Source organism: Myripristis murdjan, chromosome 24, assembly GCF_902150065.1.
Source record: "Myripristis murdjan chromosome 24, fMyrMur1.1, whole genome shotgun sequence".
Lineage (NCBI taxonomy): Eukaryota > Metazoa > Chordata > Actinopteri > Holocentriformes > Holocentridae > Myripristis > Myripristis murdjan.
Window position 1 is genome coordinate 12,362,763 of NC_044003.1, and position 17,572 is coordinate 12,380,334.

The 17,572-nt window shown below is 41.8% G+C and overlaps 1 protein-coding gene across 5 annotated transcripts in view; it reads left to right on the forward strand.

Annotated features, from left to right (window-relative positions):
* utrn (utrophin) overlaps positions 1–17,572 on the forward strand; it is a 217,804-nt gene that overhangs the window by 54,535 nt on the left and 145,697 nt on the right. For all 5 annotated transcript variants that reach the window (XM_030047485.1, XM_030047488.1, XM_030047484.1 and 2 more), the window contains 21 exons: positions 2,265–2,402; positions 2,554–2,667; positions 2,930–3,085; positions 3,831–4,001; positions 4,257–4,448; positions 6,592–6,726; positions 7,809–7,958; positions 8,574–8,735; positions 9,498–9,629; positions 10,388–10,561; positions 10,796–10,951; positions 11,278–11,448; positions 11,994–12,173; positions 12,780–12,908; positions 13,736–13,906; positions 14,096–14,152; positions 14,515–14,676; positions 15,689–15,826; positions 16,074–16,169; positions 16,437–16,604; positions 17,024–17,196. In XM_030047485.1, the coding sequence (XP_029903345.1) occupies positions 2,265–2,402; positions 2,554–2,667; positions 2,930–3,085; positions 3,831–4,001; positions 4,257–4,448; positions 6,592–6,726; positions 7,809–7,958; positions 8,574–8,735; positions 9,498–9,629; positions 10,388–10,561; positions 10,796–10,951; positions 11,278–11,448; positions 11,994–12,173; positions 12,780–12,908; positions 13,736–13,906; positions 14,096–14,152; positions 14,515–14,676; positions 15,689–15,826; positions 16,074–16,169; positions 16,437–16,604; positions 17,024–17,196 (3,125 nt within the window). The remainder of the gene's footprint in view (positions 1–2,264; positions 2,403–2,553; positions 2,668–2,929; positions 3,086–3,830; positions 4,002–4,256; positions 4,449–6,591; positions 6,727–7,808; positions 7,959–8,573; positions 8,736–9,497; positions 9,630–10,387; positions 10,562–10,795; positions 10,952–11,277; positions 11,449–11,993; positions 12,174–12,779; positions 12,909–13,735; positions 13,907–14,095; positions 14,153–14,514; positions 14,677–15,688; positions 15,827–16,073; positions 16,170–16,436; positions 16,605–17,023; positions 17,197–17,572) is intronic.

Below are 17,572 nucleotides of genomic sequence, written 5' to 3' on the forward strand. Positions count from 1 at the left end.
AATGCAAGACCTAACTTTTTAGTCTTTTTAGTTAAAATGTATTTATTTGTCAGTTTTACCCTCTGGTCTGTCCCATGTATTATTTTTTATATCTTACCTTTAATTTCTTATTTTACTCTCTTCTATACCTCTCCTCTCTCTTCTACTGTTTCATTATTTAGTTTGATGTCTTAACTTTTCATTTACTTTGTATCTACTGTTTAGAGTTTATATTTTCATTTCCTTTTTATTATTATTATTATTTTTTATCGATTTCATATTGGTCTTAATCCTGCCTGTGGTGTTTCCACATTTCAAATTGTTGAGATTTGTCATAGGATCTCCTTGGCTCCTGTTTTATGTAGTGATTTATCACAGGGTTTTTTGTGAGTGTGTATGAGTGTGTGTTTGTGTGTGTGTACGAGTATTGACTAATTTTGTGAAACACTTTCTGTTACATGTTTTTAATGTGAGAAGTGCTATACAAATAAAGTCTGATTGATTGAGTTTAAATGTTAGTCACTTGTGTCACCAAAATTAAACTCATGCCTCCATAATAAAAAAAAAAAAAAAAAAATTGAACTAAGCTCAAACGTATGATGTGAAATGCAAAGTAGCGTCAGGCTTTTTCAATTATTCTCACAGATTATTATTAGATGTACTGCTAAATATTCAACTGAGCACATTGGGAAAATGGTCACTGTGGAGTGATAGAAATGCTTTAGGATTCCTTGTATGTTTTTCTTTTCTTTCATCTCTTACAGTTCCTTTACTCTTGCCCTTCATCTGTCTGATTTTCTCTTCTGCCTTAGTCCAGTATTCTTTTATTCCTCTCTCCTTTTCTTCCCTTTTGTCTCTCCTGCCATCTATTTATATAAATGTTAGCATTAATTTTTCTCCTACTTTAATTCAACTTTAACTCTCATTGTAATCTTAACAGCAAACTGAAAAACTATATAAAAAGCAAATCCTCATGTGTCGGACCTCAAATTGCTATACACTATTTCTTATTTTAAATTCTTAGTGCTTATTCTGTAAATGTAACTGTCCTCGGGCCTCTGAACTGTTTGTCTTCCCTAAGAGATAAAGGACTCCAAGTGTGTGTGTGTGTGCTCGTGCTTGCACCTACAGTATATATGAGTGTGTGTGTCTGCTGGCTGCTTTTCTGCAGCTCACAAAAGGCCCCATTCTCAGACACTCACTTCTGTCTGCACTGTATCAAACCACGGAGCAGAACAAAAGTAGGAAGTGTGTGTGCACATGTATGTCATGTGTATGTGTGTGAGTGTGTCCATGTGCACGTGTTTGTGTGTGTGTGTGTTTTGTGTTTGTTTCATTCTCTAATGTGTGTGTGTGTGTGTTTTGTGTGTGTACATCTGTGTGTGTTCTCCTCCCCCCTCCATCCTTCAGTGGAATGTGGATCAGCCCAAGGTCTTGTTATCGTGGCAGATAGGGCATGGTGCCGGTGGGGTGGGGGAGGTTGGGGGGGGCACTTGGCACATTCTGGGCATGGTGCCCGTGAGCGAGCCTGCAGTACGGAGCTCCTAACAGCTTAGTATGGAACCACTCAACCAGTCAGTCAGCCCGTCAGCCACAAGACACGATTCCATGACAGCTTTCCTGAACTCTGCTGGCAATTAGCTTGATGATACATGGTGAAAGTTTTCCTTCAGGCCTTAGATATAATCAACTCACACTTAACAATGAAAAAAATGTAATATTTTAATGTTATTTTTTAATAGAAACATTTTCCATATAAAACTGGCATTTGACATTGCTTTTACATGTGGACTCTTACCTGTTTTTCCTCAGTAAAAATGTGGCAGCATTTTACAGTGGGCTTTATTCCAGCTAATAAATCTGTGTATGAAACTATGCAAATTATTGCAAGTGTCCAAGTATGGAATAAATCTCCCACTTCACTTCAAAATATCATCCACTTACAATGGTGCAACAGCTCAGTGCTGTACCTGTTCAGTTATGTTGCAATACTTTGTTGTTATGACCTTGTTGGTATGTAAAGTATTCGGGAGTCTTTCACTGCATACTTAAAGAATAATATTTATTGAAAAACAGAGATGATTCATTCTGCTGTCAATGAGTAGTGTCTCTGTTGTTTATGTTATTCCTGTGCTTATGCATTGCAACATGCGTGCAAGGCATAAAGGGTTTCATTTCAATGTCCGGAGTTAGTTGTGTGTTACTTAAAGAAAATTGTGGTCCTACAGTTCTGCAGCGGCCTTATGGGTAATGTAGTTTTAAGTTTGATCTCTTCTCCACCTCAGGGCCTGTGTATAGACATAGAACAAACCCAGCAGGCCTCAGATCCTGCTGAGCTACAAAGATGGAGTGACCTCTCCTCCAGGGCCCGTGAGGAGCTGGGCACGCTGCAGTGCATCCTGGGTAGTCTGAAGGACAATCAGGTTGAGTAGCTATCATTTGTGATGTAGAAAATCTGCAACTGTAAAGAAAGAAATCCATGTGGAACTTCCTACTTTATTTATTTAATTCCAGGTTTACTGTTTTAAACATGACTGTCAGGTTGTTTATATTGCTGTTTAATGACGTTGGTAGGTGCGTGTGGTGGAAGTGGAACGTTGGCTGGATGCGGTTCAGGAGCTGATGTCATGGGACGCCACGGGGCAGGGCGACGCAGAGAGGTTACAGGAGGAGCTTAACCAGTGCAAGGTCAGAGGATGCTGATGTCAAAAGCCGTATAAATTCCAGTTATTATTGCAACACATTTGATCAACATGAAGTGATCAAAAAAATGTAAAGTGAAATGTAAAAGTTGTGCATTTTTCACTGTTAAACAAAAAACACTCCCTGTGTCAGTTTAAATGAAATTCAGTTGAAACCTTAAGTAGTGTAGGATAAAAGTTTTTTTATGTCTGTAAAGAAGAATGACACATCCTCATCGTCCTCATCTTTGTCTCTCGCTGCTTACCAGGAGTATGTGAATGAGATGGAGTCAGTGGAGAGTTCTTTGAAGCAGATGAGAGAGAATGTGAGTGCTGTGCAGGGGGCTGCAGTCCCAGGCCTGGCCAAGTGGGGGCAGGATAAGCTGGAAGAGTGCCAGGGCAGGTGGGACACACTCAGCAAACAGGTGAGGAAAAATGTTTCAGTGTGCCCTCGTTTATGCTGTTTGTACTGTGTGCCTATAATTCTATGATGTGCATTTGTGTGCATGCCTTTATGTACATGAATACACCAATGCAGTATTCTTTCATTTTTGTAGCAAAGTTTATATTGTCACTAGCAGTGAAACAGACAGAACATAATATGTACCACAGCAGAGTTAAATACTGAGGTAGTATGGGAAGCAACACTTTCTGTGCATCTTAATGTTATGTATGTGGTGTTATGTAATGTAATGTAATTTTTGTGTGACTGAATCCCCTTTTCATACTATGTGTCATATTTGGAATTTGTCTTCATGTGATTTAGCTGGAATATATTCGCTCCTGACATCAAATGCATCTTCCATATTGATATCCGCATAGATAATACAGATTAACTTCTGCATCACTTCCTCTTGTAATATTTGCTGTCTTTAAAATTCAGCAGTGAATACCTCATCTCACTTTTTTCCCCATTAATAAGTATCCCAACAACCGTTTCTGTCAAGTATTTTACTGCCTGCTGCCCATTTGATTTGACTGATCAGGTTTTCAGTGTGTCTTCAGTGGATTTAAATTTGTATTTCATGCAAAGTACGTCTGGCTGAACACAACCTGATTACAGAGGACACATTTTGATGCCGGTCTTGACGGGGGTACAAAGTGCAATGTTACCTAAATCAGTCTTGTGTCTCATTAAAATGCCGAACATCTGTTCCCCTGTCTCCGCAGCTGCTGACCCATCAGGAGCGTGTGGCAGAGAGTCAGGAGAGGCAGGTGAATCTGAGGAAGGACTTGGCGGAGATGCAGGAGTGGATGACCCAGGTCGATGAGGAATTCCTCATGAGGGACTTTGAGTACAAGAGTCCTGAGGAGCTGGAGGGAGCGCTGGAGGAGATGAAGGTATAAAATGGAGGCAGAAATGCACTGGAACTCTTATAGAAATACAGCACACAGGGTGAGCCAGGGGAAATATAGTGCATCTGTTTGTCAAATATGACATGAGGTCAGATTAGATTGTAAGGGGATCATGCAGTGTTTGCATTGTGTAATATTTTGTTTTTATTGCTGTGTTACACCATGTAATTACATTGTCTTAACTTATCAATCGCCTGTGTTTCTTTCTCTGTCATTCTTTCCCCTTCCAATCTTCCTCAGAGGGCGAAAGAGGATGTGTTGCAGAAGGAGGTGAGGGTGAAGATCCTGAAGGACAACATCAATATGCTGGTATCCCAGAAATCGCCCCCTGGTGGTGGCAGTGGGCAGGAGTTGACCTCAGAGCTGGGGGGAGTCCTGGCCAACTACCACAAGCTTTGTGACCGCTTCAAGAGCAAATGCCACACTTTGGAGGTAGTGTGTGTGTGTGTGTGTGTATGTGAGAGAGAGAGAGAGAGAGAGTGAGAGGGCAAGTCTGATGTGTATATTGACGAAGGGGTCTAAGGTACAGCTTTTCTCCCCAACATGACTGTGTTACATTCTTTCAAATGATGCACAATTTTCTCCAGGTAATTGATTTTAATAGCTTACTTTGGCAGCAGCTTCTGGGAAAGTGATGAGTGGTCTTGTGGCCCAGCTGCCTGTGAGCTTGCTGAGCCTGATATAGTTTCTCACATTTCACTCTGCTGCGAGGAACTGTCTTCCTTTGTTTTTTTCTGTTGTCCTGTTATATTTTGTCGATCCCTAAAGGAGAAATGGGGAGGAGGTCAGCACCCTTTGAGCTGGTAGGGAGTCTTGCTCAAAGACTCTTGTCCAGAAAGATTGAACTTGGGTTGTCAGGTCTTTTCTTTTCTCTGTTGATAATGATAAGACTCTTTATATGCTCTTTATTTATGTCTGGGCCAGAAATAGTTTTTATTTATTTATTTTGACAAAAATGCCCTTGAAAATTCATGGAATGCTTGGAATTAAAAACAAGGAGCAAATAAATACCCCAGTAAGTGTGATCATCCATTTTTGCATTTCACACGGTTCACATTTTTATTCAGTGCACTGTCAGATATCAAATATTCACCTCCTTTGTGAGCACAGAAGTATTTTTCATCAGAAAAAGCAGCATATGTACTCTGAAGCAGTGGAAAACATTGGCAGTACATACCCAGCAATACAAGCAAACGCTGACCACACACAACCACACACTGCTTCAACCAAAAATACAACATCCGATATGGGGAGAAAAAAACAGGACTCAAAAATTGAGGGCTGGATGATTGACAGGTTGAGGACAGAGTGAGGAAATGGCAACATCTTTTTTTGCCACCAGTTTCTAGCATTTGGAAAGAAGCGCTGTACGTGTGTTAGATTCTGATTTAAAATGAAGCAGATGTTTGTTGTGCACGCTGATGGATTATCTGCCAATATGCAGTGAAATGTATTGTTTCACAGCTCAAGACATGTGGGCCTTAAAATGACCAAAACACCCATGAAATTCAGATCACAGGGGGCAGAATTTTCCTCTGAATAAAAAGGGAATATTGTTGTCCTTGTCATATTTTGATTACTAAAAATGGACCTTCTGGAAAGTCATGAAACTTTAAAAAAGTTTACTCCAGACAGGGAATGTCAGGGAATTCAATAAATTCTTAAGATTAGTCATGGGATATCATGCAATTTTGTAAAAAAAAAAAAAAAAAAAAAAAAAAAAAAAATCAGTAACTACTCATGCAGAAAACAACATTTATTAATAACATTTATTTTCGATTTCCATATCCATTTATTTTGGTATGTTCACTTTCACCAAAGAATAGTACAGCATATTGAAGTTTAATTAGATCTGTTAATCTGAATTATGTTTTACATAGGTCAAATTCACTATTTTTGTCATGGAAAAGAAAGGGAATTTTAGATTTTTTTTTTTTTAGAGTGAGAAGCTGGTATATTGCAAAATCATGTATGGCTTCTGTGTTTTTTTAGCTTGATTATTCAGTTTAGTTTCTTTATCAAACTACTGACATTAAAGTGAGATGCTAAAACTTGAGGAAGGAATAATGAGGAAGGAACAATTCATATTTATGTGAATCACAGTCCTAATGTTTCTTTATGTATGCATTTTATGTATGCATTCCTCATGATTCAACAGAAGAATAGCAGATTTACAGGACATGTCATCTCAGTTTCCTAAAGTTGATTCTCACTGGAAGCAGAACAGAAGCTTGTGAGGAATACTTGTGATCCCGGTTCTTAGGGCTAATCCCCAGTGGAAGGTCATAGTTATAGGGGCAGTGTTTTTATATAAGCCTCTGCACACCGGAGGGTAGACATTAGACACATCACTGAGTTACGGTTACAATCATGTTTTCTGTTTGTCATTTGCCTGAAGTGTGTTAGTCACCATGACCTCTCCGTGTCTGCCTGTATCTTTTCAGCTTGGTAGTATAGTTTTAAAAGGAAGTTTTCACAGAAACGTCTCTTTTAATTGTGTGTGTGTGTGTGTGTGTGTGTGTGTGTGTGTGTGTGTGTGTGTGTGTGTGTGTGTGTGTTGGGGTGTATTGTGTAGGAGGTTTGGTCTTGTTGGATGGAGTTGCTTCAGTATTTGGACCTGGAGCAGAGTTGGCTCAACACCCTGGAGGAGAAAGTCCAAGCTACTGAAAACCTGCCGGAAAGCACTGAGGCTGTCAATGAAGCTCTGGAGGTGTGTACACACACACACACACACACACACACACACACACACACACACAAACCTACGACTCATCTTTACCACTCATGCTATAATTTTTTGTTCTTCAACCGTGCCTACCATCTTAACTGTCCTTTGGAGTCTTTCAAAATCTTATCTCTGTTGATAACCTTACTGTCTTTGACCTGGTCCTGTTCTGAATCCCTTCTGCTTTGTGTTTCTCTGTTGCTATATCTGTAGATAGCCTGCAGCCTGGTTGTCAGAGTCACTTTAATCACAGTGCCACTTCTGTAACATCACATAGTGATGAAGGAAACTGAAGACCCTTGAAGACAATGTTTCCCCATTTCTTCTTTGTCCTTGTGTGTGTTTGCCTGTTTTTTCTCTCTCTCTCTCTCTCTCTCTCTCTCTCTCTCCCTGATGCTTCTCCCTGTCTCGCTCTCTCTCCCTCATCCCCAGCACTCTCCCAGTGTCCTAATCAGACTATTCTCTCTGGGGGGGTGGCTGTCCCTCTCTCTGTCCACTACCTCCGGGAAGAGAAAGGGCATTTAATGACCCCACATAAACAATGACTGTTGCACCACATGAGCGCTGTCACTCAGCAAGCGTCTCTCTCACTTCTCTCTCATTTCTTCTTCAGATCGCATCGCTTTTTGTTCGCTTCCATGGGACACGTGCACTCCAACGATTTTGTCATCTGTGCTCCGTCTTTTCCCTTTTTTCTGTTCTCTTGCTTTCACTTACATGCACACATACTTTTACATTCTCATTAATTCATGCTTATCTTCTTTTCCTCGGTTCGAACTGGGTAGTAGGGCTTAATTTTAAAATAGCACAGGAGTTTTATCTTTATTGATTGTGGTCTGTTTGGTTGTTTTGGTGTTTTAGATTTCTTCCTTTTCTTCCTTTTTTGGAGTTTGAGATTTTCATTTCTTTCATGTCTTACATTTCTTCAGATTTCCCTCTTCCTCTCTTTCCTTCCCTTCCCTTTCTTTTTTGTTTCTCTCATTTTTTAAATTTCTTTGTTTGTATGGATGTGACTCTTTGGCCATATGTTTACCCCCGTTGGTCTCTGCTCCCCTGTCCCCCACCAGTCCTTGGAGAGCGTGCTTCGCCATCCCGCGGACAACCGGACGCAAATCAGAGAGCTGGGTCAGACGCTGATAGATGGAGGCATACTGGATGAACTCATTAGCGAGAAATTAGAGGCCTTCAATTCCCGCTATGACCAGCTCAGTCACCAGGTCAGCGTTTTCTCTTTGTGTTAGCATATTTGCTGCATGGTAGTTTGAGTCTGTCTGTATGCTTTTGCATTACTGTAAAATAAGTAAAATGGCATCGTTTGCAAGTTATATATTCATTCCATATATTCAATAGGAAATAGATTTCTCAAAATGTTTGCTTTTTACTGTCTGAATATGAATATGACTGGCCCACATTCCTATTTATTTCTCTCCAGGGCATAAAAAGGCAGATCTAATAAGTCAGTTACTATATCAAGTTCATTTTACACAATGACATATTTCTGACTGTACATTTATATGTACAAGTGTTCCTTAAAACTTCTGCACATTCCTGTTAAAGTTATATTTTAAGGATAAGCTGATCATATGCGCCCTTGTGCCTTCTTCAGTCCTGCAGAAACCAAAATATTTGGGATTAGGTGTTTACATGTCTGAGTATAATGGCTAATAATAGAATATCCCAGCTGTAATCCTCTGGTTTTTCTCATTATGAAGTTATCAGCTTATCCAGGTTACCGTGAAAGAGGAATATCAGAAAAGCAAAGTGCATCTAAATGCCCTGCTGCACCCCACTGTGAGAGATATGAGGCTGCTATTTGCTGTGTGCCCCTTCAGGCTGTGAACAGGCAGATCGGCCTGGAGCAGCAGCTGCAGACATTGAGGGAGAACGAACAGGCGCTGCAGACACTGCAGGAGTCTCTGAGCCAGTTGGACCACACACTCACCTCCTACCTCACCGACCGCATCGACGCGTTCCAGCTCCCACAGGAAGCACAGGTATACACAAGCACATGCACACATGGATGCACATACAAATACAGCCAGGGCCCATAGACCAGATGTGTCATCTTGTCCCTCCAGCTTAGAGACCTATTTCTCCCCCTTGTGCCACTATTTTACACACACACCTTCCTAACTCATGGTGTCTGCAGGTCCCTAAAATGTTGGAACAACTATTTAAGCAAGTGTATTAAAACAAGTGTATTAAAATGTGGAAAATGCATATTAGATGTTTATTAGTTATCAAATGTGTCTGTTTTTTTCACCAAGGTTGTAAGTATATATGTATATGTGATATTTACATGCGTGACCATTTCGGGTGTGTTAAATGCTTCCTCTTGTTTTTTGATCAAGCAATGGCAGGTTTGGTTGTGCTGCATGTCCAATGTTGCAGAGCAGGGTTAATAATACAATATCCAAAACATGTTTATTTCCCATAGCTATTGTCCTTAACAACATTGGACTTTGTGTCTCCTCATGATCATCTTCCTTGCATCTTTATCTCTTTCGTTTTTCTCTTTATTGGTCTCAAAGTCCAAAAATTGAAGTAGCATTAGATGTTCTTAAATTTGGCTTTGTAAAAACTGAAGACACCAGTCTAGTAAATGCATGCATATTCACATGCGTGTACTGTATAAAATACCCAAGAAACTGGGTCTGCAGACACACTGACGCACACACTCACACACACCGGGCACATCATCCTTTAAGTTCTCAGCGACAAGGATGCATTGGTACTGATTTCCACCTTTCCTCCAGACCATCGGGGCAGAGATCGCAGCCCACGAGGTGACCGTGGAGGAGATGAGGAGGAGGAATGTGGCCAACCTGCCCCCTGCCACCACTGATGGCAAAGCTGCCCGCGGTGGGACGATGCTAGACCAGCTACAGGTACCACTGACTCCTACTGGAGAACATCAGCAACTGCAAGCTGATGGCAGACTGGTTTCTCCACTTGTCCTCGCTCTCTGTTTTGTGTTTTGTCTCAGTGATCAAAGGCATTTTCTCCACTGCTGATGAACGAAGTAGTAGTTGCATCAGTCGCAGTATTTTTGTTATGACAGCTACCACTACAGCTATTACGAGTGCCACCAATGCATCTCCCACTGTGGGTTCATTAAAATATTGCTCTTACTTGCTGACACTATCATGCTCATGAGAGTAATAAAGTAATACCGCCATTAGTAATACACGTGTAGAGCATAGACAATAGTTGCCTGCCTAATTTTAACCAGCAATATGATTTGTGTATCCAGGGGTGCCGCCAGGAATTTTGGGCCCCATGAAAAAAAAAAAAAAATATATTTACTCGATGATGGTTTAATAATTTTATATTAGTTTTTACCTATTTTTGGGGGCCCCTGTCAGGCAAGGGCCCTTGGAATTGTCCTAACTTTTCCCCCATATACGGCGCCCCTGTGTGTATCCTATCATTTTTCTTTCTAGTATCTTAATAGTCCTTTTGAAAGAAGTCTTAGGTTTTTAATGGCTTTCCTATTGCCATTATTCTTTCAGCTACCATAATCTTGTATTTAACCCCTCGTACACAAGAATGCCAGTTAATGGTATTGTGATAATTGTAGTGGTGGGTCATGTGATTTGCCGTACAGCTGTACTGTTTTGTTAATTCCTCCCTTCCCCTCCTGCAGAGGAAGCTGAGGGAGATCTCCACGAAGTACCAGCTGTTCCAGAAACCTGCTAACTTCGAACAGCGCATGCTGGACTGCAAGAGGGTCCTGGATGGAGCCAAAGCTGAGCTGCACATTCTGGACGTCCGAGACATGGAACTGGACAAAATCCAGTCTCACCTCAATGGCTGCATGGTGAGAGCCGCAGCTTTCTATCTCTGTCTTGTACATGAACTCAGTTTAAGTGGTTTATTTGCAGATGATTAATTGTATTTTGTACATGGTGCACATATGACAGATGATGTGTTCCTACTTAAACTTGATGACTCTGCCACCCAGCCTGCCTGGAAATTTCTGCAGACTGAACAGTGTTTTGCCACAACATACAAAAGCACACTCACCCTCCCTCTTTTCTCTCTATTTATATAGAAATTATACAAACTGCTGAGTGAGGTGAAGCTGGAGGTGGAGACGGTGATAAAGACAGGAAGACAGATTGTTCAGAAACAGCAGACGGAGAATCCCAAGGCCATGGATGAACAGCTCACTGCTCTCAAGCTGCTGTACAATGACTTGGGGGCACAGGTAACTCATTCAGGTTTACCACTGCACAAATAGACATTCCCTCTTCTAGAAATTAATCAGTATTAATGATTGTGCTTTACTAGAACTGTACTCAACTCAGAATTTCCTGAGTTGAATCAGATTTGGGTGCGCATATGATGATTTGACTATTCATTGTTGTATTCTAGTTTTTTGGGAGATGAGAAAAGTTTCAATGTTAATAGACCACATTATGAACAATCAAAACAATTATAATCAGGCATCATCAAATGCAATGAGGACTTGTATGAATGTACTTTTGAGCATTTAAAATCTATAAAACACCTCTGGCTTCTGTGTCTTCCCAGGTGACAGAAGGCAAGCAGGACCTGGAGAAAGCTCTGTCCCTGTCTCAGAAGTTCCACAAGGAGAGCGCCGCCCTGCAGGACTGGCTGACCACCAATGAGGTTCAGCTCCAGCAGAAGAACAGCTGTGGAGACATGCCAGCCGACATCGACGCTGAGATCGCATGGGCTAATGTGAGTTGCAAACCGTGTGTGTCTGGATGTGTCTCTGTGTTGGCTTAGGTATGTGGGCTTAGATTTTATGGCAGTGAGAAAGTAGAGGACAAGGCAGAAAAAGGTGAGATATGTGAGATTAAGCTCTGGCAGAATTCGGTCCTAAGCCAGTGGAGGCATGCATAATTTGACAAAAGCCATATGAAACAAACATAAATGGTTCTGGGTAAAATCTCCATAATAGCAGGACAAACGGTGACACTCTATTTAGAAAGTTCAGTGCTGATAATAATAGAACGTGTCACTAAAATGTATTCTGAGTTTAAGTGATACTTACAATTATGTGTAACTGTGTGATAGTGATCATAGGTACTCAGAAATAAGGTAAGATAAGGAAGGGGTAGGGTTTATATGAGGTCATAGATGCAAGTCCAAGTCCAAGTGGCACATCATTGAAAATGCGCATCTTGTAACCTGATACATGAATATCAAGACTGAATTATCCAGATAAAAATAAATCAAGATGTTATTAATGATTTGTGTGAATGTGTTTGTGTCTGCTGCAGGGCCTGCTGAAGGAGACAGAGCGCCGTAAGGCAGAGCTGTCAAGCCTGATGGAGACCAGTGCTGGGCTGCAGACTCTGGTTGAGGGAAGTGAGGCTCATCTGGAGGACAGGCTGTGCTGCCTCAACGAGGGCTGGGGCCGTGTCCGCACCTGGAACGAGGACTGGCTTAGCACTGTTCTGGTGAGCACATACGTTTTACACAGTTTAATTAACAGATGGATGAATGGGTGGGGCTTCCTGTAATTTGAACAGAGGTAACAAGGTTCATTTTCAGTGACAACCTAATTAGTAATTGAAAAAATAATTGAATTTGAAAATGTTTTCCAAGCCTGGCAAACATTTATCAATATAGAAAATCATATACCAGTGGTTTCGGAAATGGCATGGTCCTGTTAAGTCCAGTCAAGTATTTGTTGTGTGTTTTGTGTCCTGTTGGAAGATTTTGTTACTTTTTCTAGGAATCATAACCCAGATAATAAATTAGCTGATTATACAAGCCCCAGAGTGATAGTATTCACTGGTCAAAGCAAGTCCTTCAAACAAACAAACAAACAAAAAAAAAACAAGGACATATAAATAAAGCTCTTCAACAACAGTAAAACAACTGTTGTCCACAGATGCTATGAAATATTGTGCAGTATGTCATGGAGAGGTTATGAAAAACTCCTGCAATGATTAAAATGGTTCCCTTTTGAATGAAGTAGAAAAAGGAGAAGCAATGATTATTTCCTCTACATCTTTACTAGAGTATTGAGCCTTTCTTGTTTTTTCTCTTCATGCGTGCAGAGCCACCAGAATGAGGTTGAGATCTTCGATGAGAACCTGGCCCATATCAGCACATGGCTCTACCAGACCCAGATCCACCTGGATGAGGTTGAGCGGCTTGCCCCGGGAGAGCGGGACAGGGTTGTCAAGGTAAGGGGGGCATCGTGGTCATGGTATGTAAGAAGAAGAGAAGTGTTGGTATACCATAGATAAAAAGAGAATGGCTGAAGTATAGATATACTTGGGCCAGGTGGGTACTTGTAGGATGCAGCCAGTTCACAATAGTAGCTACATTTTATTCTGATGCACAACTTACATTTCCAAAAGCTTTCTGTTGAAATTTTATTTCATGCACTTTTTGATGACATTTTTAAATTGTTTACATTCTAGCAAACAAGTGGCTGTGCTAAAATGTTTTTTGGCCCATAAATAGACATAATTTTGCACATCATACTTTGACACTTTTAATTTTATTTGTTACATTGTTTCAGGATTGTACTGAATTGTGAACCCAATATTTCCAGTTTAATTTTGTTGTGACAAATGCATATTGCGCCATCGATATCATTAATTGTAGCCCCACTTCTGCTAAAGACAAGAAAAGAGAGGGTGGGGTTAGTTAAAGAAGGGGCAAGGGAGAGCTTTGTGAAGGTGTGAGAATGAAGTGTTGGGGAAAGGGTGTGCAGAGGCCAGTAATAACTATCAGTGAGAGAGAAGGAGACGCTGGGTCTTTTATGGGCTTCAGTGTTGTCTTTGTACTTCTGAGTGTCACATAATTTGTGCTGTAGTTGTATTACATTCTTAACCTCTCCCTCCTCGTCTCTCTTTTCTGGCAACGGGAGCAGTGCATTCTGGATTTGGCTGTTTTGGTCTGATCCGAGGCCCCCATTTCACCCAGCCTTAGAGAGAAAACTGTTTTTTTTTAATAGAAATTTATAGATGAATGGATGGATAGCGAGTGTGTGCTCTGTTCTCAGCGCATGCTGGAGGAGCTGGAGGACCTCAGTTTGCGTGTCGATAGCGTGAGGGACCAGGCCATTATCCTGATGACCAGCAGGGGGTCTGCCTGCCGAGACGTGGTGGAGCCCAAACTGGCTGAGCTCAACCGCAACTTCGACAAGGTCTCCCAGCACATCAAAGCTGCTAAGGTACGCACAACTTTAACTTGCAGCACCAAATATGGCATTACTCATCACCACGTTCACCAAAGTGTTGAGGTTGAGTGTGGGATTCATTCCTGTACAGCAACTGGTTCCCATGTTAAATCACCAGAAAGCTTGTGTTGCAGTATTTATAGTCTGTGTTGGTGTATCTTCCCCCTATGTTTGGCCGTGTAGATGTTGACCAGTCTGGAGTCAGGCAGTGTGGAGATGAGCCAGCAAACACATCAGCAGGTAAAAAGAAAACCTCATTAATACAAACTGCTGAGGCAGTGGAAACCATCAGTTTAAATCTTTTTGCAAAACTAGCTTACCCCAAAGTGAAAAAGAGGGACTGCACAGTAAAACTTGGGAGGATGACCAAAATAGTAAGAAAACTGTAATTGCATAACATCTCTCAAAGCCAGTTGAAACAATGATGAAACAGTCGAAAATATAAATACACAGATAAAACACACCAAAATAGCTGCCGTGCGTTTTATTTTTAAATATTCTACAAAGCTCAATTTGCTTTTCATGCGCTGTTGTTGCTGTTATTGTAGCAGATTAAATTAGACCTGCTTTATATGTCTGAGTTGTGTGGTGTTTCTCATCAGGTCCTTCAGAGCCAGGAGACCCCAGCCGAGGGCCAGGACCAGTCTCGTCCTGTTGTGGCCGTGAACCCCAGTGAGGTGCAGGGCCTGCAGGCAGAGCTGCAGGACACACTGAGGGCTCTGCAGCAACAGCAGGACCCAGCACACATCCTGGATGATGACAAGGTACACAAATTGACCGCTGTGTCCCTTCTGGCGTTTTTCTTTGATTGCAATTTGTCATTTTGTTTCTTAAAACCTGATGGTACTGATGGTTATTGTTTTTAGTAGTAGTCATAGTTGCATTTGCAGCAGTATTTTCTGACGCTGGTAATACTCTGAGGCACAGACATGGAACAAAGAAGTTCCTGTTCGTGTTCCTGGGTCTATTTTATCAGGTTGGGCCTTTGCGATCATACTGTGACAAGTGTCGGGTGTGTGTTTGTCATGTCGCTGGCCTCCACTGAAATGTCACCTGTTGTGTAGAACTAGTGATTTAGAGAGCCTTGTTAACATAATAGTCATACACCAAACATTGGAGTGTTGTGTATGGAGGCTTAACCACCCTCTTTTATATTGCTTGGTCAAGGAGTTTCATGAGGTTTGTCATCGTTATAAAATTTACAAGAGAACCAGAAAACACACACACACACACAGAGTCCACACAGAAGAAAATTGTTGAAGGGGTGCCTATCATTCTCTCTGTCTCTATCAAATGGAGATGTTTATGAGAGTTTCTGTGAGGAACATGCAGGGCTGTAAGCTCTATAAATGTTGCAACCTGATAAGACGAGCTTTGGTCCAAGGCCTAACAAGTCTGGAACTCAATCTCTGTTATCAAGGTTTATGACGTTAAACACACTGACTGAGCATACCTGACCAATCCACAGCAAGGACAGTGTGCCAGTGAGGAAGTCCTTTTACCTTTTTTTCTTTTTTTTTTTGAACAAGAATTGCCTGAGAAAGATCTGTCCCATTTCCACTGTGATCAACATTTTTTAGCAGGAGAAACCTTTAGAACTAAGATCAGCTTTTTATGGCTAAATTTTTATTACCCAATTTTTGATCGACGTTCGCCGCTGTTTGCAATTGGATTTAGAAGTTAAAGTATTTGAAAAATTGCCTCAGATTTACTCTTACTGGATTTCAAGCTTGAGCCCTCTATTTTAACCTCTGACCCTCTGTGTCTCTGCACCAGATGGACGAGGAGAAGGCCAATGTGGAGGACCTGCTGAGGAGAGGAGAGGAGCTGTTGCAGCAGACTGCAGACGAGGGTCAGAGGGAGGAGCTGCGGCTCCTGCTGCTTCGACTTCAGAGCCAGTACTCAGCTCACAGGGTGGGTGAAATGCACAGAAAAAGACTCAAACCGCGGCTTCTGAGCAAGACTGTAGGACTAAAGCCAGGCTTAGAGTCGGAAGGTGGAGGAAATGCGCTTTCATGACTTGTGCCGCTTCATTACGCAGAAAAGTGATGCTTGGCCGTATTGTGGTTGTTCTCATTGTGCACTGACGCAATTTGGTGTGTGTGTGCGCGTGTGTGTGCATGGATGTGTGTGTGTGTGTGTTCTGCTATCTGTCTTTTAGGAGTTGAGGGTGCTGCGAATCAGGCAGGTAGAAGTCTCTTTGGAGTCTTCAGCCTCCCACAGCTTCACAGAGCAGTCAAGCGAGTTGTCAGCTGAGGTGAAGGAGACACACACACACACACACACACACACACACACTCTAACTGGGATGTCTTTTCAATCATTAAAGTGTTTCTATCACTGTATCTGCTCGATTGGGTGAGTCTGATGCCTTTTCATTGGAACAGTGAATTTTACTCTCTCTCTTTCTGTCTCTCTCTATCTCTCTCTCTCTTTCTCTCTCTCTCTCTATCATACACACACACTCTTTCTCTCCCTCTCTCCCTCCTGACCTCATTTCCTCATTTTCCTCTGTGGCCAGCAGATGTCTCCAGTGGAGCGTAGCAGCAAATCCTCCCTGAGTCCCTCTGATTACCTGTTGGACATCAACAAGGTGCTCCTGGCGATGGCTGACAATGAGCTGCTGCTCAACTCCTCTGAGCTCAGTGGGGGGCTCTACGAAGACTTCTCCAGCCAGGAGGACACACTCAGGGTGGGTTGGCAATTTGCTACTCAGTCTGCAAAGTTGCTGCTGAAGGTTGGTGGCAAAAATGTGTTTTTGTGCAGCACTTCAGCACAGAAGGAGAAACTTCAATCAATGCATAAGAGCATGCCTATAGATATGGGTGCCTCTTTAACTGTTTAAAAGATGGCACTAGTTTCCAGTGCAGTCTCACTTGTTTGAGGAATTTTCTAGGAACAAGTACAAATATGTTGAAACAAAGCAGAATAAGTCAGATCAGCCCACTCGGATCAAGGAAATGACACCGCTTAAGAAAATTTTGGAAACAAGTTGATTAGCATGGAAACAAGTGCTATAATCTCATCCCACTTTTTTTTTTTACTTGTTTGAGCGAAATTTCAACGTTAAATCAGACTAAATGACTTATCATCTCTCATCTGCCCCATCAGAATATCAAAGAAAGTCTGGAGCGTTTAGGTGAACAGGTTGCTGTGATTCATGAGCGCCAGCCGGATGTCACCCGGGACGCCTCACCCGCTGAAGTGGTCCAGATCGGAGATGCTGTCACACAGCTCAACGCTGAGTGGGATCGCCTCAACCGCATGTACAACCACCGAAAGGGGTGGGTGCACCGACAGCTCACACACACATCCAGTGTCAAAGATCATATTTCGCACACACTTGTCAAACAGACAGCAGTGTGGTTGTGCTGAATCAAAACTTGAAGCGTAACCATGTAGAAAGAGCTTTTAATAAAACTTGTTGTCACAAAGCACCTTACAGGGCGGCAAAGGACAAGATAAATGCACTGAAAAATGAGAGAAACATAAATTGATGTGTGTATATGTATGTGTGTGTGCATATGGAATTGTGTTTGTCAGGATATGACCTGACCTAAGCAGCACAGACATGAAATGTCAGCTGTCTGCTAGTGAGGAGACGGCAGACATAGATAAGCAGATAGACCAGGGTACACAATCACACTGACACCCGGACAC